Source organism: Podarcis vaucheri, assembly GCF_965113315.1.
Source record: "Podarcis vaucheri genome assembly, chromosome: 1".
In the NCBI taxonomy this organism is placed as follows: Eukaryota; Metazoa; Chordata; class Lepidosauria; order Squamata; family Lacertidae; genus Podarcis; species Podarcis vaucheri.
The window spans coordinates 95,283,569-95,306,112 of NC_138759.1; the positions used below are offsets into that span (position 1 = coordinate 95,283,569).

Below are 22,544 nucleotides of genomic sequence, written 5' to 3' on the forward strand. Positions count from 1 at the left end.
TAATCCAGAATCTATGTTGGTTGACATCATCATGGTTTCTGTTCTATTGGATACATGAGGTATGCAGAATAGTTGGATCAATTTATATAACCAGTAGAATCGGGCAGTAAAGGTTTTTTTGGACCGTACCATTTCGAACTGCATACTGGGGGCTGCATGTTTTAATACTCCCACACTGTGGAAGAAATCTCCCTACCAATAGATAGCATTCAAACATGTAGCTTCCCACCTGCAGCCTGAAATAGTACAGTTTAGGAAAAGCCTGTTATCACAATTCTGCTGCTTATATAAATTGGCCTTAAGATGCCATGGTGTTGTGTGTGGTTTTTTTCATTGTCAGTAGTCACCCCCCGCCCCCGATTTGTAATTTAAATCAATAATTTGAGAGCTTATGAGTCATGATTTTGAAGACTTATCTTTGGCACTACCGAGTCTTCTGGTCACCACAGATGGCTGGGAGGCTCAGCTGGTGAGTGGGAACTTGGCATGGTTCTGACATGCGAAATTGTCAGACTAACCAATTAGACTAATAAAATATTCCAATTTCCAGTGGCACTCCTCTCCATGAAAACATTTCCAACACAGCTCTTGATGTCTCTGAATAAGTTTGTTTTACTTTAATGGCTAAATAATGTGTCGACATTTAACTAGAACCATGTTAAAGAAATTATGGGTGGTCATGAAACAGAATTATGTGCTACAACTTTACTTTGTGGAGGAACGTTTTTAAATACTACCTTGTGGAATAACAAGTTTCCTTGGTATTTTTCTTTCTCCTGGCTGCTTTTTCTTAATTTCTACAGTGTAGTGTGATGGGTTTTTTGTTTTTGTTTTAACTGAATATAAAATCCAAAAGAAAACAACAGGTATTGATTTTTTTTAATGTATAGTAGCGAATAGGGTGTGCTTGGAAAATGGCTTTGTAATATAGTTGTTCAAGTACAATTAAGAATAATACAAAGCCTTGAAGCACTTCATTCAGCCCTGTCCTCCTTGTGTCTTGTGGACAAGCTAGATAGTCATTTCACCACAGATGTCATAGATCTTTATGGCAACAGCTTGCTCCCCCTGGAGATCAGTCAAATTTCATTAACCTGCAACCAGTTCTTTGTGTGGCTCAGAGGAGCTCCTTTTAGCGAAGAAAAGCCAATTTGCAGAATTTAAGCAGTAGTCAATTTAATCTTGTTACATATTCCCCCACCCCCTGCCTTCTGTAAGCAAAGCATGTTTGGGATGAAGAGCGTATTATTGCTAACTCTGGTGCTCAGTCCTTCAGCGTAATAGGATATACGGGATGAAATTACACACATGGCTTTCTGCTTTAGACCTCAAGACAGTAGACGAGTTGGTTTTTCTTTCTCTTTTGCAGTGTATTTTCTGGGTTGCACTTCTTCATAGTCTAGCAGGGAATTGACCAAGCAAGGGAAGAGATGAGTCCCTTCTTTTCCATCAATGTTTTAACCAGTTGGCTGAAGTGACTTAATTTCCCCATCATTCTGGGCAAAATCAGGTGGCTAATTCTTTTATCCACCTTCCATTGGAGATCTATGTTGACGTGGCCAACTCCTGAATTGAGTATCAGAAGCATTTGTTGTTCTTAAGACTACTTTGTGAGATCCTATGAGCCACACTGGCAGGTGTGTATAATAAAAATAACAAATACAGTGGTACCTCTGGTTGCAGATTTAATTTGTTTCGGGGTGCCGTGTGCACCCCAAAAAATCCGTAACTAGAGGTGCCGCTTCTGTGTATGCACGCGTCACGCAGAGCGCTTCTGCGCATGTGCATGGCACGCAGAGCACTTCTGCGCATGCGAGAGCAGCAAAACCCAGAAGTATACACTTCTGAGTTTGCCGTGGCTGTAGCCCGAAGATTCCGTAACCTGGAGGTTACGCAACATGAGGTACCACTGTAATAATAATAACGATACAGTCATACCTCGGGTTACAGATGCTTCAGGTTGCGTTTTTTTGGGTTACGGACCGCCAAAACCCGGAAGTACTGGAACGGGTTACTTCCAGGTTTTGGCAGTTGCACATGCGCAGAAGTGCCGAATCACAACCCGCGCGTGCACAGACGCGCCATTGTGGGTTGCGAATGCTGTAGGTTGCGAACGTGCATCCCGCACGGATCATGTTCGCAACCCAAGCGTCTACTGGACGTTGTTCCACTGCTCAGATGTGTCCTTCATACAATAATTTACCCGATAAATATTTGTAACATCAGTTTTAGATTTCCCTCCCTCCAACACGTTCACATGTACCACTACCACTGAAGTGTGTAGGCTGAGAAATAGTGACTGGTCTAATGTTGGGTTGAAATAAACGACAGACGAGTGACAAGTGTCATATGGGAGGCATCTCCCGAGCATTTCTCGGGGAGTCCCTTTTATTGAATATTACAGCATTGCCACATATGTGCTTGTTGCTGATTGGTTAACACAAATACAATGCAAGGGTTGCATATAGGCATTAATCATCAATAGATTAAAGGTTGGGAAAGGGAACACAGAATTGGACAGGCGTGAAGACCTCATATTAAACAATTACTAGTGATTGATATAGCAAGACTTAAACTATAACTAGTGATTGATATAGCAAGACTTAACAGGGCATAACTATTGTATTCCGTAGATGTGATCAACCATGCTTTAAGAACAGGTCAGGGTACGATGTTTCATGAACTCAATGTGAACTGAACATTCTAGGATGGGTGAGGAGGGAATGCTTCAGCTTAGATGTTTGCCAGAGTCATGTGCAGAAGCAAAACTTCCCATCAGTCTAAGCTCTTCCAGGGACCTTTATGATTGAGTCAAAATTTGAAAAAATCTGAAGGGTTATACCATTGTCCTGAGGTTTATGTAAAATGCGTACAAATATATAGAATCAAATAGATGGGCCAGCAGAATCTTTTAATTCAGAACCATTTGGTAGGATACTATTAAGGGCTAATATTAATGAATAAAGTGACAACCAGTGTGCTGTCATGGTTACAGGTCTGGACTAGGACTAGGGGACCTACGCCCACCATGAGGTCATTGGCATATTACAGATGTAACCAACAAACCAACAGGCCGTGTTCAAACCAGTGAAAGTGGAGGTAACCCAGGATGTTAACAGGACTGCTCCAGATTAAGTAGCATGAGTATTGCAGCCTGGGAGGCCTTCCGACATTTATCAGATAATTTCCCAAACCATTAGCGGCACTGGCATGGCAGCTTAACTAATTAAAAGAACAGCAGGTTTGCAAAAGCAGGAGCAGCAAGATTAGGGCCTGGTGGCTACAGTGTAAAAATGCCACTGAAAAAGAATTGATCTTTCACAGCTAGCCTCTCATGATGTTTCTTTGGGTATTTACTGGCACATCTATGGGTCAACATATTTCCTGGTGCTGTATGCTGATGAGCACTCGTAAGTTACAAGCAGCTTGGCTGTCAAAAGAGCTAAAAGCATATGGAAGAGTCAGGTGGCAAGATATGGAGCCTTTACAGACTGACAGTCATGACTCAGCCACCCGTAAAATGATTTTTCATTAATGTTTTAAAAAGTGTGTCAGGGATGTCAGAATATATAAGCAGCACACATAAATTATTTAGGCTTCTGCTTTCGTCTCTCTTCCTTCTTCCCAGCTCCTCACAGCTGATGTATGTAAAGTGTTCTAGTTTTGTTCAGATTTATACTCCTGTCTGGCAGATAATACTCATCACCTGTAAAATAGGGCTATTTCAAAAATGACTTTCTTTCCATGAACAAACAATCCATCCATGGGTCGGATTTGTGGTTTGAGAACGAGCAGCAGAACAGTAAAGAACTTGGCAACAGTAGATATAAAGTATGAATAAATAAAGGCCAAAAATATCTCACCAGAAAAGGTGTGCTGGTGAGACACAAAGGGCCAAAGGAAAGAAGAGCAGTGATTTGACTGACAACAGGCTCCATTTTGCGTATGATAGTTTCATAATCAAAATCCATGGGAGAAAGTGGGATGGCTTTGGGGTGTGGCTTTTGTTATTTACTTGTTTATTTTAATTATTATATATTGCATTTCAATATTGTTTTGCTTGTAAGCTGCCCAGGATGTATTTATTGATGAATGGTTATATAGATTTAACAAACAAACAATTGTTTTTAAATACATGTGCTCTGACATATTGCTGAATCTGATTTATTGGCAAAGCTCCCAGTTGAGTCAAAAGGCACTATACCAGAAAGAAGGAAGGGAATGGGAAGAAATAGTGAATTGGACACGTATCCTGTAAGCACAGAATAGTAAAATAATTTTTGTCATACATTAACAAAAAACAAAAAGGGGGTGCGGGTTTGAGCAGAATGTATCTTCATTTTAGCATGCAGGAGAGAAGGGGGATACTGGTTTTCATTTTGTTTTTAAAAGATTCTTTAGAAAATTGGAGGCCTCAAAGTGAAGGTCTGGCTTGGTCTCTAATTAAAGCTGCTTTCTTTGAGTTTCACATGAAATCTGCCTGGGAAGCAGATGTTTGGGTCATGTGCAGCATATTGTTCTTTTGTATGCTCAGTATTTCAGGAAAAACACCTCTGATGAGCCAACGAAGAGGGTCATTACTCAATCAGCAGTACCGCTTTGCTGTATGCAGCGCATATCAGAAAGGGGTGTGGTTTTCTTTGCTTGGCAAAGATAGATGACCCGTCTCCTTTAGAAAACATTTGTTACTTGGACCTGTATTGCATAGGGTTGTGTGTCCAGTTCCTGATTAACTGAAGTGTTTAACCTGCCCTTCAGGGTTAATTAAATAAGTCTTTTATAAGAATAAGAATAAATCCCAAGCCCTGCCATCCTGCAGCAAACAACGTTGTTGAATTGCTAAGGCCTAGAGCCTTTTTAGTTACACCCTTTGTTTGCTTAATTAATATGGCAACATGTTGTTAGCCACAGCGTTCAGTTAAATTTAAGCAGAGCTGCAGCACTACTTCCCATCAGCAGAGTTGCTGCTGCTTAGAGGGAGGGGTCCAGGACTGTTGGAAAATCAGACTGGTACATTTGCACTACACTGATTTCCCTGCCATCTCTCGCCATCCTGTTAAGGGGCAGTGAGTTTGCTGATAGGAAGCCATGTGTGTAGCACCATCCTTTCCGCCAGCTGCTACTGAAAAGAAAACTAAACTTCCAGCCCAACTAGCTATAAACCTGCTAAATTACATGCTACGACTATTCCTATTCCCTTCTATCCAGAGTAGTTCCTGAGGTTTTTGTTCTTCTGCATAGTAATTTATATCCCCATTTTTGCCTTTTGTGGACATGTTGTTACAATTTGCTTAGTATGATTTGGAACAATTCTTCAAGGTTTACACACCATTTGAGAGATCCCTAGATGTTAAATCTTAAACATGGGAGTGGATGCTTCTTGTTTCTAATGTACCATGTAGATTAAGATGCTAAGTAACCTGTCATTTGACATGCTCGTGAGGATATTTTTGAGTGTGTTGGTTGCGGATTGTAGGATAATTATGTTTTTCTACCTCACATATTTCTTTAATTTAAGAAAGGAAACATTTTTGGCTTTTACATGAAAACAGCACATAGCCGATGGATTTTAGAGCAGATGCCTTTGAGATGTTGTTGAACTCCAACTCCCAAGAACCCTAGCCAACAAGGAAAATGGGCTGGCAAGGATGATGGGAGCTGGGGTCCCGCAACATCTTAGAGGCACTATGTTGGCTACCCTTGAAAGTATTCAGCAATGTGTAAAGGGGAAGCCTGAGTGGTATAAAAGGATTGCTAAATATGTGGAAATGTTGGAGGGCATGCTGAGAGGGTTGTGTGTATGTGTGTCTCAGTTATTTTTCATTTAATTTCTATAATGCCTGCTATCAAATCAGATTTCAGGGCTGTATATAACATATGCAGACCACAATACAATTAATATTAGTATTATAAAAATACAGCAGTAAAAGCACAAAGTGTTGAGGTGTTGTATACATTTTCAAATATCTGGGGTAAATAAGAATGTCTTAACATGGCATCTAAAAGCACACATATGGTCTGTTAACAAAGTTTTCATCAAATGCTTTCCATATGGCTGTTTCTTCTCATAGGGCAAGGTGTGGCTGTTGGCTTAAGTGGTGATATACAACATGTTGACATCAAATACTGGGATGCATCTTTCTGAGAGGCCATGGGTGTAAAAAGCTTTGATTACATTTGCATGTTTTGGTACAAAGTGCTTTGCCTTTATCAAAGCCCTGCCTCTCCTTTAGCCTGCTCTCGAGCTGCAGGGCATCCATTGCTTTTGATGTTTGTACATTCAGGCACCACTTTTCAATCCCTGCCCTGCCAAAGGCCTCGTGTAAAGAATAACAATCTTAGCAATTAAATATAATACACACACACCTCTGCCAGATTTGAGGGCTGCAGGAGGGGGGAATGGAAGCAAGAAAGGTGGAGGTTTCCCCCCCCCTTTTCCTTTTTACAAAGGCTGCTCCTGTGTGAAGATACAAAAAGCAGGAAATCTCAGAGACAGGCCTTTCCATTAAAAAAAAAAGGGCCCAAAGTCCTGGCTCTCTGACAAGCCTTGGCAAAGGGCTTTGAGTCTTTGGAAAGCCTCAGCTACCCATATGGCTTGAAATGGGAAGGATGTTACAGCAAGTGGTGGCGATGTATAATTAATAGAAGGAAGGACGGGACAAGAAAACTGGGAGAAAATATTAGTCTTGGATCAGGTCTAAGTAATGCACACCGATGGCATTAATCTTTTTCATCTGAGAATAAATTTCAGCCATAAAGTGAATATAGCCTTTGTCTTAGATGGAACAAATGGTTTGGCGTATGGGGCAGTGGGATTTAGTATACTGTGCAGATGGCCTGTTTGGTTTCCATGGTTCTAGGGAATGAACTCTTTTAAAAAGTTCCCCAGGAAAATGCCTCAAAGCACAGAGCATGTGACGTGTGCTTTGTTGTACCTCATGGTATGCAAAGTCTTCCTCAGTTCAGTGGTATCCATAGCAGTTTGGAAGCCAAGGTTTCCTGTCAGTTATAAAACAATGGAAGCATATATTTGCAATACAACGCTGTTCATAAGAACTCACATTCAATATTCAAATACAGTGACATTTAAAAATATGCAGGGAACTCTGTTTCTAAGTACTAGCTCACTTGGCTATGTGATCAGCTGAAATACACAACATAGCTTGTACTGGGCTTTGTCATTTCTGCCTGGGCGCTCCTAAAAAGCCTTCCCTGGGTCCAAAAACTACTGTATGGTTACAGATAGCCCTGCTTTGGGCAAGGTGCTTAACCTTGTGGCTGTGATTCAGCTGCAGTTGCTCTTGGAAGAAACTGATAATCTAGACCCATTCCAGTCAGGGCAGGCCCAGTCTGGTAGCAGAATCAATTTTGATCCCCCTGACAGATTACCTTTATTAGGGAGAGATGGGGGCGTGTGATCCTGTTACTCTTATTTGATCTCTCAGTGGTTTTTGATACCACTGACTGTTGTATCCTCATGGACTGACTTGGTGAGTTGGGAGTTAGAGGTAGTGTGGTCCCACTCCTACTTACAGGGATGGTTCTACAGAGTAGCATTGGGGAATTGTAGTTGGAAGTTGTACTATAGGTAGTTGTAACCAACGTCTAGATGAAGCCATTGAGAATGGGCATTGGGAGAGCTATAATGACCTGAGTAGGGGGTCTGGCAAAATTAGGATGGAGACAATTAGTGGTTGGCCAATGATGACTGTTGGGACCCCTTCCAACTCTACAATTCTATGATTCTTTAATCCTGGGGTGGGATCCAGTGGTTGAGGCAGATCTTTGCCTAAGTTGGAAGTGCCTGAGGAAAGGGATCCTGGAGAGGTGGGGAGAGGGATTCCCCTCACCCTGTTTCATCTCCCTATCTATCCCCATGGCACAAGGCAGGGGCACCACTTTCATCCCTGGAGCTGTCAGAGTCTGGTTCTGGTCATCCACTCTGCTCATTGCACAGCCAACTCCACCTCCAGAGTTGTCAGAAACTATCCCGAGTCCCACCTTCCCAGGGGAAGCTGCTGCCCTGCCTGACCCACACTTCTTCCATGGGCTGAGAAAGCAGTGGAAAAGACAACAGCAGCTTTCTACCATCATACAGCCTTCTTGCAGCAGTGGCTTCACAGTCAAGGCAGTGAGGGAGACTGAGGCCTACTGCTGCATCCCAGGCCAGGACTATGTAGCCAGAAACATAGAGAGATTCCACATGTTTACCTGTGAGAAACAGGTGCCTGTTGTTCCGTCTAAATTATTCAATGACTAAATATTTTGGCAGTTTTAATACACTCAGAATTTGTGAGTGAATTACACTAGCTATCTTTAAGGCATATAAAGAAGCATGTTTTGAGGAGAATAGGGTTGAGTGAGGGTGGTGGGGCTTGAGGAGCTCATCAACACCCCTCCCCCCCCAAAAAAAATTGAGCCCTGGACCCAAGAGTCTCTTTATGCAAGAGGTGCTTTGGTGCCATTTAATCTGCTTTCTAGAGCTTCAAGTGAAATTCTGTAATAATGAACATGTTGTTATGTATCATTGTGGCCTGCTCCAGCAGTTCAGCTAGGCAGATAACTTCATCTCCTCCTCACAAAATCTAAACCTCTTGCTCCATATCTTTCTTAATAAAACCTCTCCTCGGGATCACTCCTCCCAAGACACACACACACACACACACACACACACACACACACACACTGCCTCTCCACAAATTTCTCTCCCACTTGGGGTTTCCTTCAAAGATGTATAAGGCATACCCTGACTTTACTTATGATACCTTTAAAATAAGGCCTACTGAGGTGTGTTTCAGGCACCTGAAGCCCACGTGTTAAATTTTTGTGGAGAGAGCACGGTTGAGGTAAAAGTTCACCAGTTCAGGAGAAAATACATTTAAGGGCCCATTTAGTTAACAGCTATGATACCAGTTTGGATTGAAAGGGAAGCTTTGGCTTTCTTAGTAATGCTGTCTAGGGGAAGGCCCACAGGAGCTTGTGGTACCATCTAGAAGATTTTGGGGTGACTCAAAAGGTACGTTTTTCAGGGGAAGTTGTTAAACGTCTGCTGGAAATTATCACTTTTGTGTTTGCCACTATCTTCAGAATTGTGAATATTACATAAAGTTTTTTGTTAATTTAATGGTATTGTGGTTTTATATTGAAACCTCTCCTGAGGTAATATTATGACAGCATGCTCTCTCTCTCTCTCTCTCTCTCTCTCTCTCTCTCTCACACACACACACACACACACACACACATTCCATTTGAAGTTGGCTTTCTGAAAACAAATCTTGGAGCCCAAGAAATGTCTAGTTGTCCATTTCTCCTAAAGCAGAGGAGGTTGCTTAATATTTTATTATTTGCATGGCAGATTCCTGCCAGAGCCTGACATTTTTTCCAAGGGATTGAGCTTCACAGTTTCTGCTTTTGGCTTTGATAGATAATGGAGCTTCTACCACCTCAGGGGTTAGAAGAGATTTGTCAGATTCAATATGGGACTGGGTGCTGTTTACCACAGCAGAATTCTAATGGCAGAAGTTATACCTGTTTTAAATATTACCTTTTATATAACAACATCACTACAACAACAAAAAGCCCCATCTAGCAACTCAAGAGCATAAATACCCCTGCAAAATAGGGCCTATCGCACCTTGTACTGTGAATTATGTCAAGCTCATCCAAACTGTGTTATTTGCACAGGCTTTGCAGAAAACAAATATGTGAAAGTTTGGGGGCAAGCATGCTTGGAAAAAGTATTTCCTTTTTATGCTAACCTTCGTATTTTCAGTTAAGAAAAACAGAAACGCCCATCACGTTAGTCATGCCTCATTAGAAAGAAAAAGTATACTCCTGGGCTAAAAGACTTTCATTTCAGGTTAGTGGACGGAAGTGGCTTCTAATGATTGGCTTCATCTTCTGTCCTACATCTTTCGGTTTAAAGCTAAGAAAAGTTATATTTCTTTGTCTTATCATAACCTTTGTTGTCTTGACAATGTGGGTGGATTTATTACTGTATAGTTCTTATCATGTGGGAGAGCATGTATTGTTTGCTCTTCTGTGCACCATAGCAACCAAAAATGTGACCTCCTTCAAACTCTCAAGCAACAGCTGAGCAGCTTCCAGTCTGCCAAGGAATGACTCATTCACCTTGGCAGAGAGCAGACATGCTCCTGGTTTTGGAATGGCAGGAAATCTTTACTTCATTGGCCTTCCTAGGGAGGACAAAGTAATGATTTATTAATCCAATTCCTATATGAAGAGGAAGCTCCAAGGCCAAATAAACAAGACACCATACAACACTTTTGTTTGTAAAGAGTGCAGCAAATTATATTTCAGCCAGCGCTTTTTTTTCTGGGGGGGACGCAGGGGTGCGCATACCCCTAAACATTTTGTGAATCTACGGTAAGTTTGGCCTCGTTGAGGGGCAGTATTTCAATATGAGTAGGAAAACGAGAGTACCCCTTGATTTTTTTAAGAAAAAACAACAACACTGATTTCAGCTATAAGAAATAATAACCCATTATTGGAACCCCTCTTTGTAGCATTTATGTGGCCATCTACTGTACATGAGTTGCTATGTAACTTCATCAGCTGCACTGAGCACATTCTGAAGCTGGGTGTATTAATGGATATGTGATGGAGAGGCTACCCATTTTCAGAACCATATTCAGATACTCAGCAGTGGGCAGGCATAAAAACCCAGCTGCTTTCTTTGTAAAAAAAACCACAATAACAGGATGTAGGCAAGACAGACCTTGTCTTCATTGTCTTCCTTAAGTTCAAAGCTGAGATTGCTGCAGGAGGATGTGGATGTTAGAGCAGCAACAGTTTCATGACAGAAAAAAATGGGTAGGCGCAAAGCCCCCCCCCCCCCATGATATTCTAAAACTGGGATCCCCAATGTGTTGACACAATCTGCACAGTTCAAGCATGTTTACTTGGAAGTAAGTTCCACTGGATTTGAAGAAATTTTAGTTTCAAGTAAATGCATTTTTGATATGACACCTAATCTCCACCTGTACGAGTAAGTCCTTTCACTTTGCTGAACATGTGGATTAGGCAGTATTTTGCATTTGCACTACATCAGCAAAATACCGGTATGCCTACATGGGGGATGAGGGTTGTCTTTCTGGTGTATATTTCTTACACAAATATTGGTCACTTGTTATCTGTATAGAGCCATGACATTTTTCATTTTGGCTGTAGCCATACTTAGAATGGAATTAGGTAATGTACTTATAGTTTTGATAATTTATGGCAACTGTAAAGATTAGGAATTGCCAGTGCTGTTAATTAGTTATATTACTGAATGCTCAGTTTCATATGAGAAATGATTTTATTTTGTTATGACCTGTGGGTTTGTTTTGTTGTTGTTATATCTTTTATATTAGTCACTTACTCATTTCTTGTTCCTGATATTGTCATGACCTGACAACAGTGATAATGAATAGAAGCTTGTGCAGTGCTTTTTGTACGTTTTGACAGATATCATGCTGCCTTCCCTTTTTATTTGGAAGAAAATTAGTGTTGGAGAAAAGAATGTTTTCTGTATTTCCATAGCTTGATCTACAAATTGTAGGCAATCGCTTGTTGATTGGGGGCAGTCTGGAACACATTGCAAGCACTGTCAAAGGCAGACTCCTTTCTAATCAAGACATTCCTATTTTCTTCTCGTTTTTGCAGGATCTTTCCGAAATGATGGTTTAAAAGCTGCTGATGTCCTTCCCATACTAAAGGAAAAAGTTGCCTTTGTTTCAGGTGGGTTCATTACTCTTTTCTTTTTGAAGTGTGTGAGCACATTGCACCAGTGAAAATTATATAAGTATAGCAGCAATATATAACAGAATATTACGGAATAGATTATAATCTGTTTGCTAGATTTTAAGCACAACTACTCATAATTAGGTCCAGTTGTATTCTTAGAGACTTGCTTAGTTAGGGAAAGGCCATAACTCAATGGTGGGGCATAATGTTTTCCATGCAAAAGTTCCCATGTTAAATCCCTGGCATTTTCAAGCAGAACTGGAAAGACTCCAGCTTGAAACTCTGGAGAACCACAGCTAATCAGTGTAGATCATACCGAACTAGTGGTCTGAGTTGGTATAAGGCAACTTCCTAAGTGTGTGTAGGATTGCAACCTCATTCACTTATTGGGTCACTGATTTAAATGCAGTAATTTAAGAAGTGCCGTATTTTTCACCCTATAGGACGCACCGGCTCATAGGATGCACCTAGTTTTTTGGGGGGGAAATAAAGGGGAAAAAATTTATCCCCCCCAGCTGCGGATGTCTGTCCGAAGCGCAGGGTGCTTTGCTTCGGCGCGCCCCGCGCTCTGGGCAAGCAGGCTGCTATCCGCAGCCTAGGGAGCCCTGCGGGAACTCCGCGGGCTCCCCAGGCTTGCTGATAGCTTCCTGAAGCCTGGAGAGTGAGAGGGGTTGGTGCACACCGACCCCTCTCGATCTCCACGCTTCAGTGAAAGCCTGCATTCGCCCCATAGGACGCACACAGATTTCCCCTTCATTTTTGGAGGGGGAAAAGTGCGTCCTATAGGGCGAAAAATACGGTAATTTTTGTTGCTGTCAGTAATTAAAGGTGGTGGTATATGGTTTTACAGAGAGCTGAAACACATTCAGGATATTTTCAAATTTCAAATTTGAGTTCCAGTGCCACGTTAAAACCAAATGTTTGGACAGAATTTGAATGTGAGAATGTTAACTTTCTGAAAACTGCATGATGGCTTGGCATCATATTTATAAGTTATACTTTCCACTTTTGATTAGTGTGTTCTAAAAACAGTTCAGGAGTTTGATTAGTGTGTTCTAAAAACAGTTCTGCGCTTCGGAAAGGCTACTGGCAGGAGGCAGAGTAAAAGTAGAAGACCTTCATGCAAGGACAGGGGATTCAGAACAAGTGATTAGTGATTATTGAACAAAACAAAAAGGTTTTAAAGGGTGACCAGGTGCAAAAGACGCATCCTCCCATTTATACGTGATAGAATTGTGCAGGACCACGTATAATCACAGCACTGGGAAACAAACAAACAAGATTAACAGAAGTTGTCCATCCACCACCTAGACCAGGCTTCCTCAAACTCGGCCCTCCAGATGTTTTGAGACTGCAATTCCCATCATCCCTGACCACTGGTCCTGCTAGCTAGGGATCATGGGCGTTGTAAGCCAAAAACATCTGGAGGGCCAAGTTTGAGGAAGCCTGACCTAGACCACAGTCTGCATAATTAGTTGTCATTGCCATCCCCAAGTGCTGTTAATGTTATAGCCATGATCATGGTGAGGATCCCTAGGTGAGGAGAGTTGCAGTAACACAGAAAAAGTCAGTTGCAGTATATGAATTGGCTCTTGCCCTTAATTGCTATTAGAAATACGGCACCTTTTGTTTTGAGGTGTGAATGGATTTCCAGTTCAAAAGGTAGATTTCATCATACCTTACATGTCACGAATTGCTTAGTCCGCAAGTAGAAGTCTGACCCAAACCTGCGCAGGTTGCACAGAATGAAAAGATTGCTCACTACTCTTGGTCAATGAATGCCTCTTCAGTTTCTTTAAAGAGATGTCAGAGGAAGACACTTGGGACATCTCAGCTTGCTTTGCTGCTTTGTCTCTGCATGGAAAGGCAATCATTTCTGACACAGCTATTTCAATAGCAGCCTTCCCTCTCAATGATCTGCAGACATAATAGGCAGAGCCAAGGCTCACCAGTGGCTTTTGAAAATGTAGGGCAAATCTTTGCAACCTATTGTGACAGTATAAAGAGGGTTATCCTTTAATATGGAGCTCAAGTGCTGTTTGTTTGCTGTGGACTGCATGTCTGTTGAAGAGATTTCACAGAACAGTCTGTGGCATACAACCGGTAGGAACTTGGAAGCAAATTCTTTCACAAAGAAAAGTAATTTGGCCCACTTCCACATGTTGGTCCTTACCTTGCAGGATTTCCTCCATCTTCGTGTCCTTCTTTCCTGGTATACCCTTCTCTGTGACCATTGCTCCTTCCCCTATGTGCCCAGCTTGCTTAGAAGACTCCATCCCATCTTCCTTGTTGCTCCGTATAGCAAGACTCCTTGACATAATCAGAACACTGAAATTTAGTTCCTGAATGATACCTTTGCCTTTGTTTACAATCTATATACCAAACATACTCTTTTTAGAAAGCCTTTGCCTTAATTTCTTAGTTTTCACTCCCAGTGGAAACAAAGCTTAAGTACATGTAGCTACATATTCATCTTCTGGTATCCTTGCTTCTTTCTCCCCTTCCCTTTTGTTGGCTCCCCAACTATAATTTTAAATTGTAAGCTCTTTCAAGCAGGCATCTTACTTTTGACCTACCCATTAAGGTAGGACCAGCCTGGAACATTTTGCTGTTTCAAACAGAGCCCCCAGTCCCACCCTCACTGTGCCTCACTGTCATCTTCTGCTCCTCCTCCTCTCCCACCCCACTTCTGCTGGCGCACCTGGGTTTCCCAGTAGTGGGGGGACATGACCACAGCCACAGTGGCAGAGGAGCAGCAGCAGCAAGCACTCAGCAGTGACAAGTGCCCCGTGTCCCCTGTCCCCACTGCATTCTACTGCCACCTCCTGTTCCTCCTCCTTTGCAGCCATGCCCACCACGGCCACCAGTACACCAGGATTTCCTGGCTGTGGTGCTGGGAGAGGGTATGGACACAATGGGAGGTGTGTGACCAGAGCAGCAGAGGACCAGAGAAGGAGGTGGGTGCCCATCAGTGTGCAGCAGGCACACTACAATGGTGGTTCTAACCACGGGAGCCTGTGGGTTGATGGCACTATATGTATATTGTTAGTGAGGCCGTGAACAGATTTTTTGAGAGCAAGGATACTTGCTGGAAATTGCTCATGTGAATGTTATGTTCACATAAATTTGGCTGTGTTTGGTGTGTCTGTTATGAGGAATTAACCTTTGGGAAGATCTGGAAAGAATAAATGATGGCTGTTAAAGGGAAATGAACATGAGGAAGGAAATACAGAATGAACTGAGTGTTACAGTCTACACATTAAAAAAAATCAATGTGAGAAAAATCACATATGAAAAATATGTCATCTTTCCATGCACTCAAAATTAAAATTATTCAGTTGCTAATTAATGACAGCTGCGAACATGCATATAGACACCAGAGGAGGGGAATGTTCCTAGGAGAGTATTGTCTCTGTGTGTGCCCAATTGCAGTCTTCAAAATGTGGTTGGTACTTAGGGCTGGCATACCAGATTCTATCTAGCATCATAGAAACTCTCAGCCAAATAAGAAATGAAATAATCTCTTTGGGGTTTCTTTCTTATTCATCCATATGATGTGGCAGTTCATATAAAAATTAGTAGACTGTGGAGGCGCTGGCTACATTTTATTTTGCATATGTTTTAACAATAACCATAATCTAAACCAGAGAGGTAAGTAAAGCTATTACCTGCCACTACGCCTCATGTAGTTTCCAGATGCCATCAAAGACATTCACCTGTTTCCAAGCTGAGGGAAACCTTAAATGCTTCTCCTTAACTAGTTTGATCGGGGTTAATGAGGCCACATATGCTGACCAAGTAAATGCAGTTCCTTTCTCTCGGGGCCAGTAAAACCAGAGAGGGATCAAACTTTCACCCACCTGGATTCTGTTTACTCAGAACCTGCTGAAATCTAGACAAGAATCAAAGCTCATTGAAAATCCCCCTGGAATCTGCAAGGACTTCCAGAGTAGCCCCTAGAGTCTCTCACAAGGCCTGCATATATCATGAAATCCAATCAGCCACCATGCCTTTTTAATTAACTGTTGGGACTTTTATTGAAGCAGAATAAGTTCAACAAGACAAGTTAAATAACAGGGTCAGGGGTGGAATTAATAGAATCTTAAGAGGAGAAAGTCATAGAGATATTGTGCCCATCAACAACTTTGGAGTCAAGCTTTCAACCTTCCTCCACTGGCCCTGCCCCTGTGCTTATAATAAAAGCCTGACCTATAGAAATTAATTGAGCAGGTGAAGTTTTTTCTACCTCAGGAATGAGTTTATGTGTGATCTAAGTGAGTTGTATTGTGGGGTAATAAGTAGTATGTTGAAGCAGGGAGGAATTGATAGCTTCTCTGAATGCTGCCTTGGGCTCCTTGGATGAAGGACAGGATGTGAATGTGGCAAATAAATAAAACAGATATGATGCCTGAAAATGCTGACCTTGGTTCAGAACAGCCCTGTGTTTAACCAGAAGGTGTTTAGAATCACCTGCCAACTTTACCTTTACTTTCACAAGCTATGCTGATCTACAAAAAGTGGACGATACAGTTGGCAAATGTTACTGATTTAAGATCACATCCAATAAATCTGACACTGAATAACATCAGATTAGTAATACAGTGGTACCTCAGGTTAAGAACTTAATTCATTCCGGAGGCCCGTTCTTAACCTGAAACTGTTCTTAAACTGAGGTACCACTTTAGCTAATGGGGCCTCCCGCTTCTGCTGTGCCGCCGCCATGTGATTTCTGTTCTCATCCTGAAGCAAAGTTCTTAATCCGAGGTACTATTTCTGGGTTAGCAGAGTCTGTAACCTAAAGCGTCTGTAACCTGAAGCATCTGTAACCCAAGGTACCACTGTAGTAATAATTTATTATTACAGTCAAAGACCAGTTCAGAAGCACAACTGAGACTGCTTTCAGATTCATAAATTATGCCAGTTTAACTGGAAAATAGTGGATATAGCTTACTCTGCTTAACTTTTGTACAGTGATACCTTGGTTGTCAAATGGCTTGGCTCCCGAACAAATCAGCTCCCAAACGCCGCAAACCCGGAAACCGAACATCTGATGTGGCTTCCGCAGCTTCTGGTTGAGTGCAGGAAGCTCCTGCAGCCAATTGGAAGCTGCGCCTTGGTTTTCAAACTGTTTCAGGAGTTGAATGGACTCCCAGAATGGATTAAATTCAACAACCAAGGTACCACTGTATACTCCACCCATCTGAATGGGTTACCTCAGCCACTCTGGGCAGCTCCCAACAGATTAGAAAAAGTGTGATACACCAGACATTAAAGGCTTCCCAATACAGGGCTGCTTTCAGATATCTTCTAAAATCTTCTAAAACATTCCCTTGACATCTGACAGAAGGGAGTTCCACAGGGCGGGTGTGACTACCAATAAGGCCCTGTGGCTGGTTCTCTGTAACTTCGCTTCTTACAATGAGGAAACTGCCAGAAGGCCCTTGGAACTGGACCTCAGTGTCTGGGCTGAACAATGGGAGTGGAGATGCTCCTTCAGGGCCTAAGTTGTTTAGGGCTTTAAATGTTAACACCAACACTTTGAATTGTGCTTGGAAACGTACAGGGATCCAATCTAGATCTTTTAGGACTGGTATTATATGATCCCAGCAGGCACTCCCAGTCCCCCGTCTGGCAGCCACATTCTGGGAAGGGGAATACCATGTTAAGCTCCTTGAGGGGAAACATAGGACATAAATAATAGAATCATAGAACTGTAGAGTTGGAAGGGGCCCCTAGGGTCAAATAGTCCAACCCTCTACAGTGCAACCCTCTCAATATCAACTGAAGCATCTATGACAGATGGCCATCCAACCTCTGTTTAAAAACCTACTTAGAAGGAGAGGTCATCACCTTCTAAGGAAGTCTGTTCCACTGTCAAGCAGCTCTCACTGTCAGAAAGTTCTTCCTGATATTTAGTCGGAATCTCCTTTCTTGTAACTTGAAGCCATTGGTTCTAGTCCTACCCTCCAGATCAGGAGAAAACAAGCTTCCTCCATCTTCCATGTGACATCCCTTCAGATATTTGAAGATGCCTATCATATCTTCCCTCAGTCTCCTCTTTTACAGGCTAAACATACCCAGCTCCTTCAACTGTTCCCCATAAGGCTTGGTTTCCAGACCCCTGATCAACTTGGTCGTCCTCCTCTACACACATTCCAGTTTGTTAATATTCTTCCTAAATTGTGGCACCCATAAATGGACAAAGTATTCAAGGTGTGGTCTGACCAAGGCAGAATAGAGTAGGATATATGTATTTTTATACACACTTCCACCTAATATATGCGTTTATACCATCAGAAACTATGAATTACTGATACTGTATGTATCAAAACCAAAAAGTGGGAAGGACAAGCAACCAGTTCCCTAATCTAGAAGGAGCTTGCAGTAGTAACCTGTGTGTTGGCGTGGAACCTTAGAGCTTCCCCTCTGACACCGGCAGCACTACAGCTTAGCTGGATGGGGTAGGGCAACTGTGAGATTGGGGCTGTGTTAGTGCACTAGTGTAGCCAATCTGGTGTTTCTGCCAGTGCGCCCACATAACCCCAAATTGACTGGCCTAAGATGTGATGAGTAATAACCCTCAAACACATCTAAAACCTGCTTCTACAGATCCATCTCTTATTATCCAGGATAGATGGAACTACAGATTATATGTTAAGGTTTCCATGGAAATCAGCAAGAGAAAGGTTGATTCAGTTCCCATTAAAAGGGTGCAAATTGCTATGGATTAAGCATAAATTATCTCAGAACAACTGTGCTCACCTGGCATGGTTAGGTCTGTTGCTAAGGCCAAGCAACAAGTGTGAGTGTAACCTATAATTCAACTTAAAATCAATGCCTGCTCATTATGGAAATTTTTGGAACAGCTTTTGTGTGTGTTTTTTTCCTCATAAAGGCAAGGAGCTTTAAAACTATGAGCCTGCTTCAAAAATCACAGAAAAACAAATATTCCCTGTTGGTGGGAAACTTCCTAAATAACATATTTTAAAGGTTGTGTGAAGAGGCATAGGACTCAACCTTGTAAAATGCCACAGCACACATCAAAATCATTCCCCCATTAAAAAAAATGGGAAAACAACAGCATATTTCTGGAGTTTGCACAACTGTTCCCTTCTTTTTTTTAAAAAAAAAAAAACTATGTTGAGGAAAGCAGAACAATTGCTGGCTAAATGTGTCAAGATAAAAACTGGATAACATCCTCATTTGGTCTTCCTGTAAAATATGAGTGAATGACGCATGACAGTTCCCCCAATTAATGCCTTTTCTGCCAGTATTGTAGCTTCTCTAGAATCTTTGGGATGTGTGATTAATGCAAGCCCAGTGAAGCTGTGTATACCATAATAATAATAATAATAATAATAATAATAATAATAATAATAATAATTAATAATAATAATTTATTTGTACCCCGCCCATCTGGCTGGGTTTCATATATCATATATTAAAAACTTCCCTGAACAGGGCTGCCTTAAGATGTCTTCTGAATGTCAGGTAGTTGTTTATCGTTTTGACATCTGATGGGAGGGCGTTCCACAGGGCGGGCGCCACTACCGAAAAGGCCCTCTGCCTGGTTCCCTGTAGCTTTGCTTCTTGCAATGAGGGAACCGCCAGAAGGCCCTCGGCGCTGGACCTCAGTGTCCGGGCAGAACGATGGGGGTGGAGACACTCCTTCTGGTATACTGGCCCGAGGCCGTTTGGGGCTTCAAAGGTCAACACCAGCACTTTGAATTGTGCTTGGAAACATACTGGGAGCCATTGTAGGTCTTTCAAGACCGGTGTTATGTGGTCTCGGCAGCCGCCCCCAGTCACCAGTCTAGCTGCCGCATTCTGGATTAGCTGTAGTTTCCGAGTCACTTTCAAAGGTAGCCCCACGTAGAGCGCATTGCAGTAGTCCAAGCGGGAGATAACTAGAGCATGCACTACTCTGGCGAGACAGTCTGCGGGCAGGTAGGGTCTCAGCCTGCGTACCAGGTGGAGTTGGTAGACAGCTGCCCTGGATGCAGAATTGACCTGCGCCTCCATAGACAGCTGTGAGTCCAAAATGACTCCCAGGCTACGCACCTGGTCCTTCAGGGGCACAGTTACCCTATTCAGGACCAGGGAGTCCTCCACACCAGCCCGCCCCCTGTCCCCCAAAAACAGTACTTCTGTCTTGTTAGGATTCAACTTCAATCCATTAGCCGCCATCCATCCTCCAACCGCTTCATAGAACCTTCACCGCCTTCACTGGTTCTGATTTGAAAGAGAGGTATCATCTGCATATTGATGGACACCCAGTCCAAACCCCCTGATGATCTCTCCCAGCGGCTTCATATAGATGTTAAAAAGCATGGGGGAGAGGACGGAACCCTGAGGCACCCCACAAGTGAGGGCCCAAGGGTCTGAACATTCATCCCCCACCACCACTTTCTGAACACGGCCCAGGAAGAAGGAGCGAAACCACTGTATAACAGTGCCCCCAGCTCCCAACCCCTCTAGACGGTCCAGAAGGATGTTATGGTCGATTGTATCAAAGGCCGCTGAGAGATCCAGCAGAACTAGGAAACAACTCTCACCTTTGTCCCTAGCTCGCCAAAGATCATCAACCAGTGCGACCAAGGCAGTTTCAGTCCCATGATGAGGCCTGAACCCTGATTGGAAGGGATCCAAATGGTCCGCATCCTCCAGGCGTGCCTGGAGTTGTTCAGCAACCACACGCTCAATCACCTTGCCCAAGAATGGAAGATTTGAGACTGGGCAATAGTTGGCCATACTGGCCAGGTCTAAAGATGTTTTTTTAAGAAGCGGTTTAATGACCGCCTCTTTCAGCGGATCTGGGAATGTTCCCTCACAGAGGGAAGCATTCACCACCCCACAGAGCCCATCGCCCAGCCCTTCCTGGCTTGCTTTTATTAGCCAGGATGGGCAAGGATCAAGGAGACAGGTGGTTGGTTTCACGCGTCCAAGCAGCCTGTCCACATCCTCGGGGGTAACGGATTGAAATTGATTCCATGCAACTTGACCAGACAGGGCTCTAGCACTCTCCCGCCCCAGCCCTGCTCCCACGGTGGTGTCTAGCTCCTTCCGAATATGAGTGATTTTATCTGCAAAAAACTTTGCAAAATCGTTGCAGGAGATCTTGGGGTCTTTACAAGGCCCCGGTGGAAAAGGTGGTTCCGTTAAATTGCGGACCACCTGAAAGAGTCTCCTGCTACTATTTTCTGCAGATGCAATAGAGGCGGTGAAGAAAGTCTTCTTCACTGTCGCTATCGCCACTTGATAGGCTCGACGTTGAGCTCTAACCTGTGTCCGGTCAGATTCGGAGTGAGTTTTCTGCCACCGACGCTCTAGCCGTCTCAGCGATTGTTTCATCGCCCTCAGCTCCGAAGAAAACCACGGGGCTGTCCAGGCTCCATGCAATCGGAGAGGGCGCTTCGGAGCCAGACAGTCGATAGCCCTGGTTAACTCCGCATTCCAGCGGGCCACCAGGGAATCAGCTGAAAGGCCATCAACATGGGATAAAGCATCCCCTACCACTCTCTGGAAACCATTTGGATCCATTAAGTGGCAGGGGCGGACCATCCGAATTGGTCCCACCTCCCTGCAGAGGGGAAGGGTCGCGGAGAAGTCCAGTTGCACCAGGAAGTGATCTGACCATGGCACTTCTTTGGTTTCACTTTTACTTAGTGTCAGATTACCCACGTCACTAGAGTTGAATACCAGGTCTAAGGCATGTCCATGACTATGAGTTGGGCCCAACTTATTCAGGGACAGCCCCATGGAGGCCATGCTTTCCACGAAGTCCCGAGCGGCCCCTTGTTAGGTCGTGTCGGCGTGGATGTTGAAATCCCCTAGGACAACCAAACTAGGTGTCTCCAGGAGAACATCCGCCACGACCTGAAGCAGCTCGGACAGGGAATCCTTGGTGCAGCGGGGAGGTCGGTACACCAAAAGGAATCCTGTACTGCCCCTATTGCCCAACTTCCAGAACATGCACTCAGAAAACTGGGTCTTCCCAGTAGGATGCCTGATGCAAACTAATGACTTCCTAAAAATCACTGCACCCCCCCTCCCCGCCCACATGACCTGGGTTGCTGTACGTAAGAGAAACCTGGTGGGCAAGCGGCAGCAAGGACAGGCCCATCTGCTTCCTCCAACCAGGTCTCTGTCACACATGCCAGGTCAAATCCTCCATCCATAATCAGGTCGTGGATGGCAGTGGTTTTATTCATCATTGACCTGGCATTACACAGCAACACCTTCAGGTCATGTGGGTTTCCCCTGTTGATTCCAATACCCTTCCGGTCAAAGCCAGACCCGGAGGCAGGGATAGTCTTCAAACAACGACTAAACCTGCCTCTTCGGTAATGACATGGTCTGGTCTTAGCGTAACTCCTCCTCCTGCCCATGATCACCGAGATCGGATGTCCCAGTGCTTCCCCCCCTGTGGAACTTGTCCCAGCCATCGTGTTGGCTGGGGCCCCACTCCCAGGCAGCCCTGATCCCGCCTCTTAAAAACAAAACACAAACTATACAGAACCAATAAAACAAAAACAGAACAATTATACTAAAATTAATCCCCAACCAAATATCCATCCCACCCACCCACCCCCAACAAAGGAAAAAAGGAAAAAAAGAAATACAAATTTAAATTGCCACCGACTGTTTGAGGACATTTTAAAACACATTAACCACTTGGAACAGGGAAGCAATCGCAATTCCCAGCTTCCCCAAAAGTTTGTTCCAAATAAGGGCCTGGGCCACGCCCCCTGGGCCAGTTGGAAAAGGCCTTGGAAGGGAACAGGCCCTGCAGTCCT

The 22,544-nt window shown here is 43.4% G+C and overlaps 1 protein-coding gene and 1 long non-coding RNA gene across 15 annotated transcripts in view; one reads left to right on the top strand and one right to left on the bottom strand.

Annotated features, from left to right (window-relative positions):
* Positions 1 to 22,544, top strand: part of KALRN (kalirin RhoGEF kinase) — a 508,727-nt gene that overhangs the window by 204,128 nt on the left and 282,055 nt on the right. For all 14 annotated transcript variants that reach the window (XM_082234876.1, XM_082234882.1, XM_082234887.1 and 11 more), the window contains one exon: positions 11,668 to 11,742. In XM_082234876.1, coding sequence (XP_082091002.1) covers positions 11,668 to 11,742 — 75 coding nt within the window. The remainder of the gene's footprint in view (positions 1 to 11,667; positions 11,743 to 22,544) is intronic.
* LOC309539597 lies at positions 4,515 to 8,751 on the bottom strand. The gene is made up of 2 exons (XR_014222868.1): positions 8,212 to 8,751; positions 4,515 to 6,999 (listed from the first exon to the last, which is right to left on the bottom strand). It is a non-coding gene; the product is annotated as an uncharacterized lncRNA (long non-coding RNA).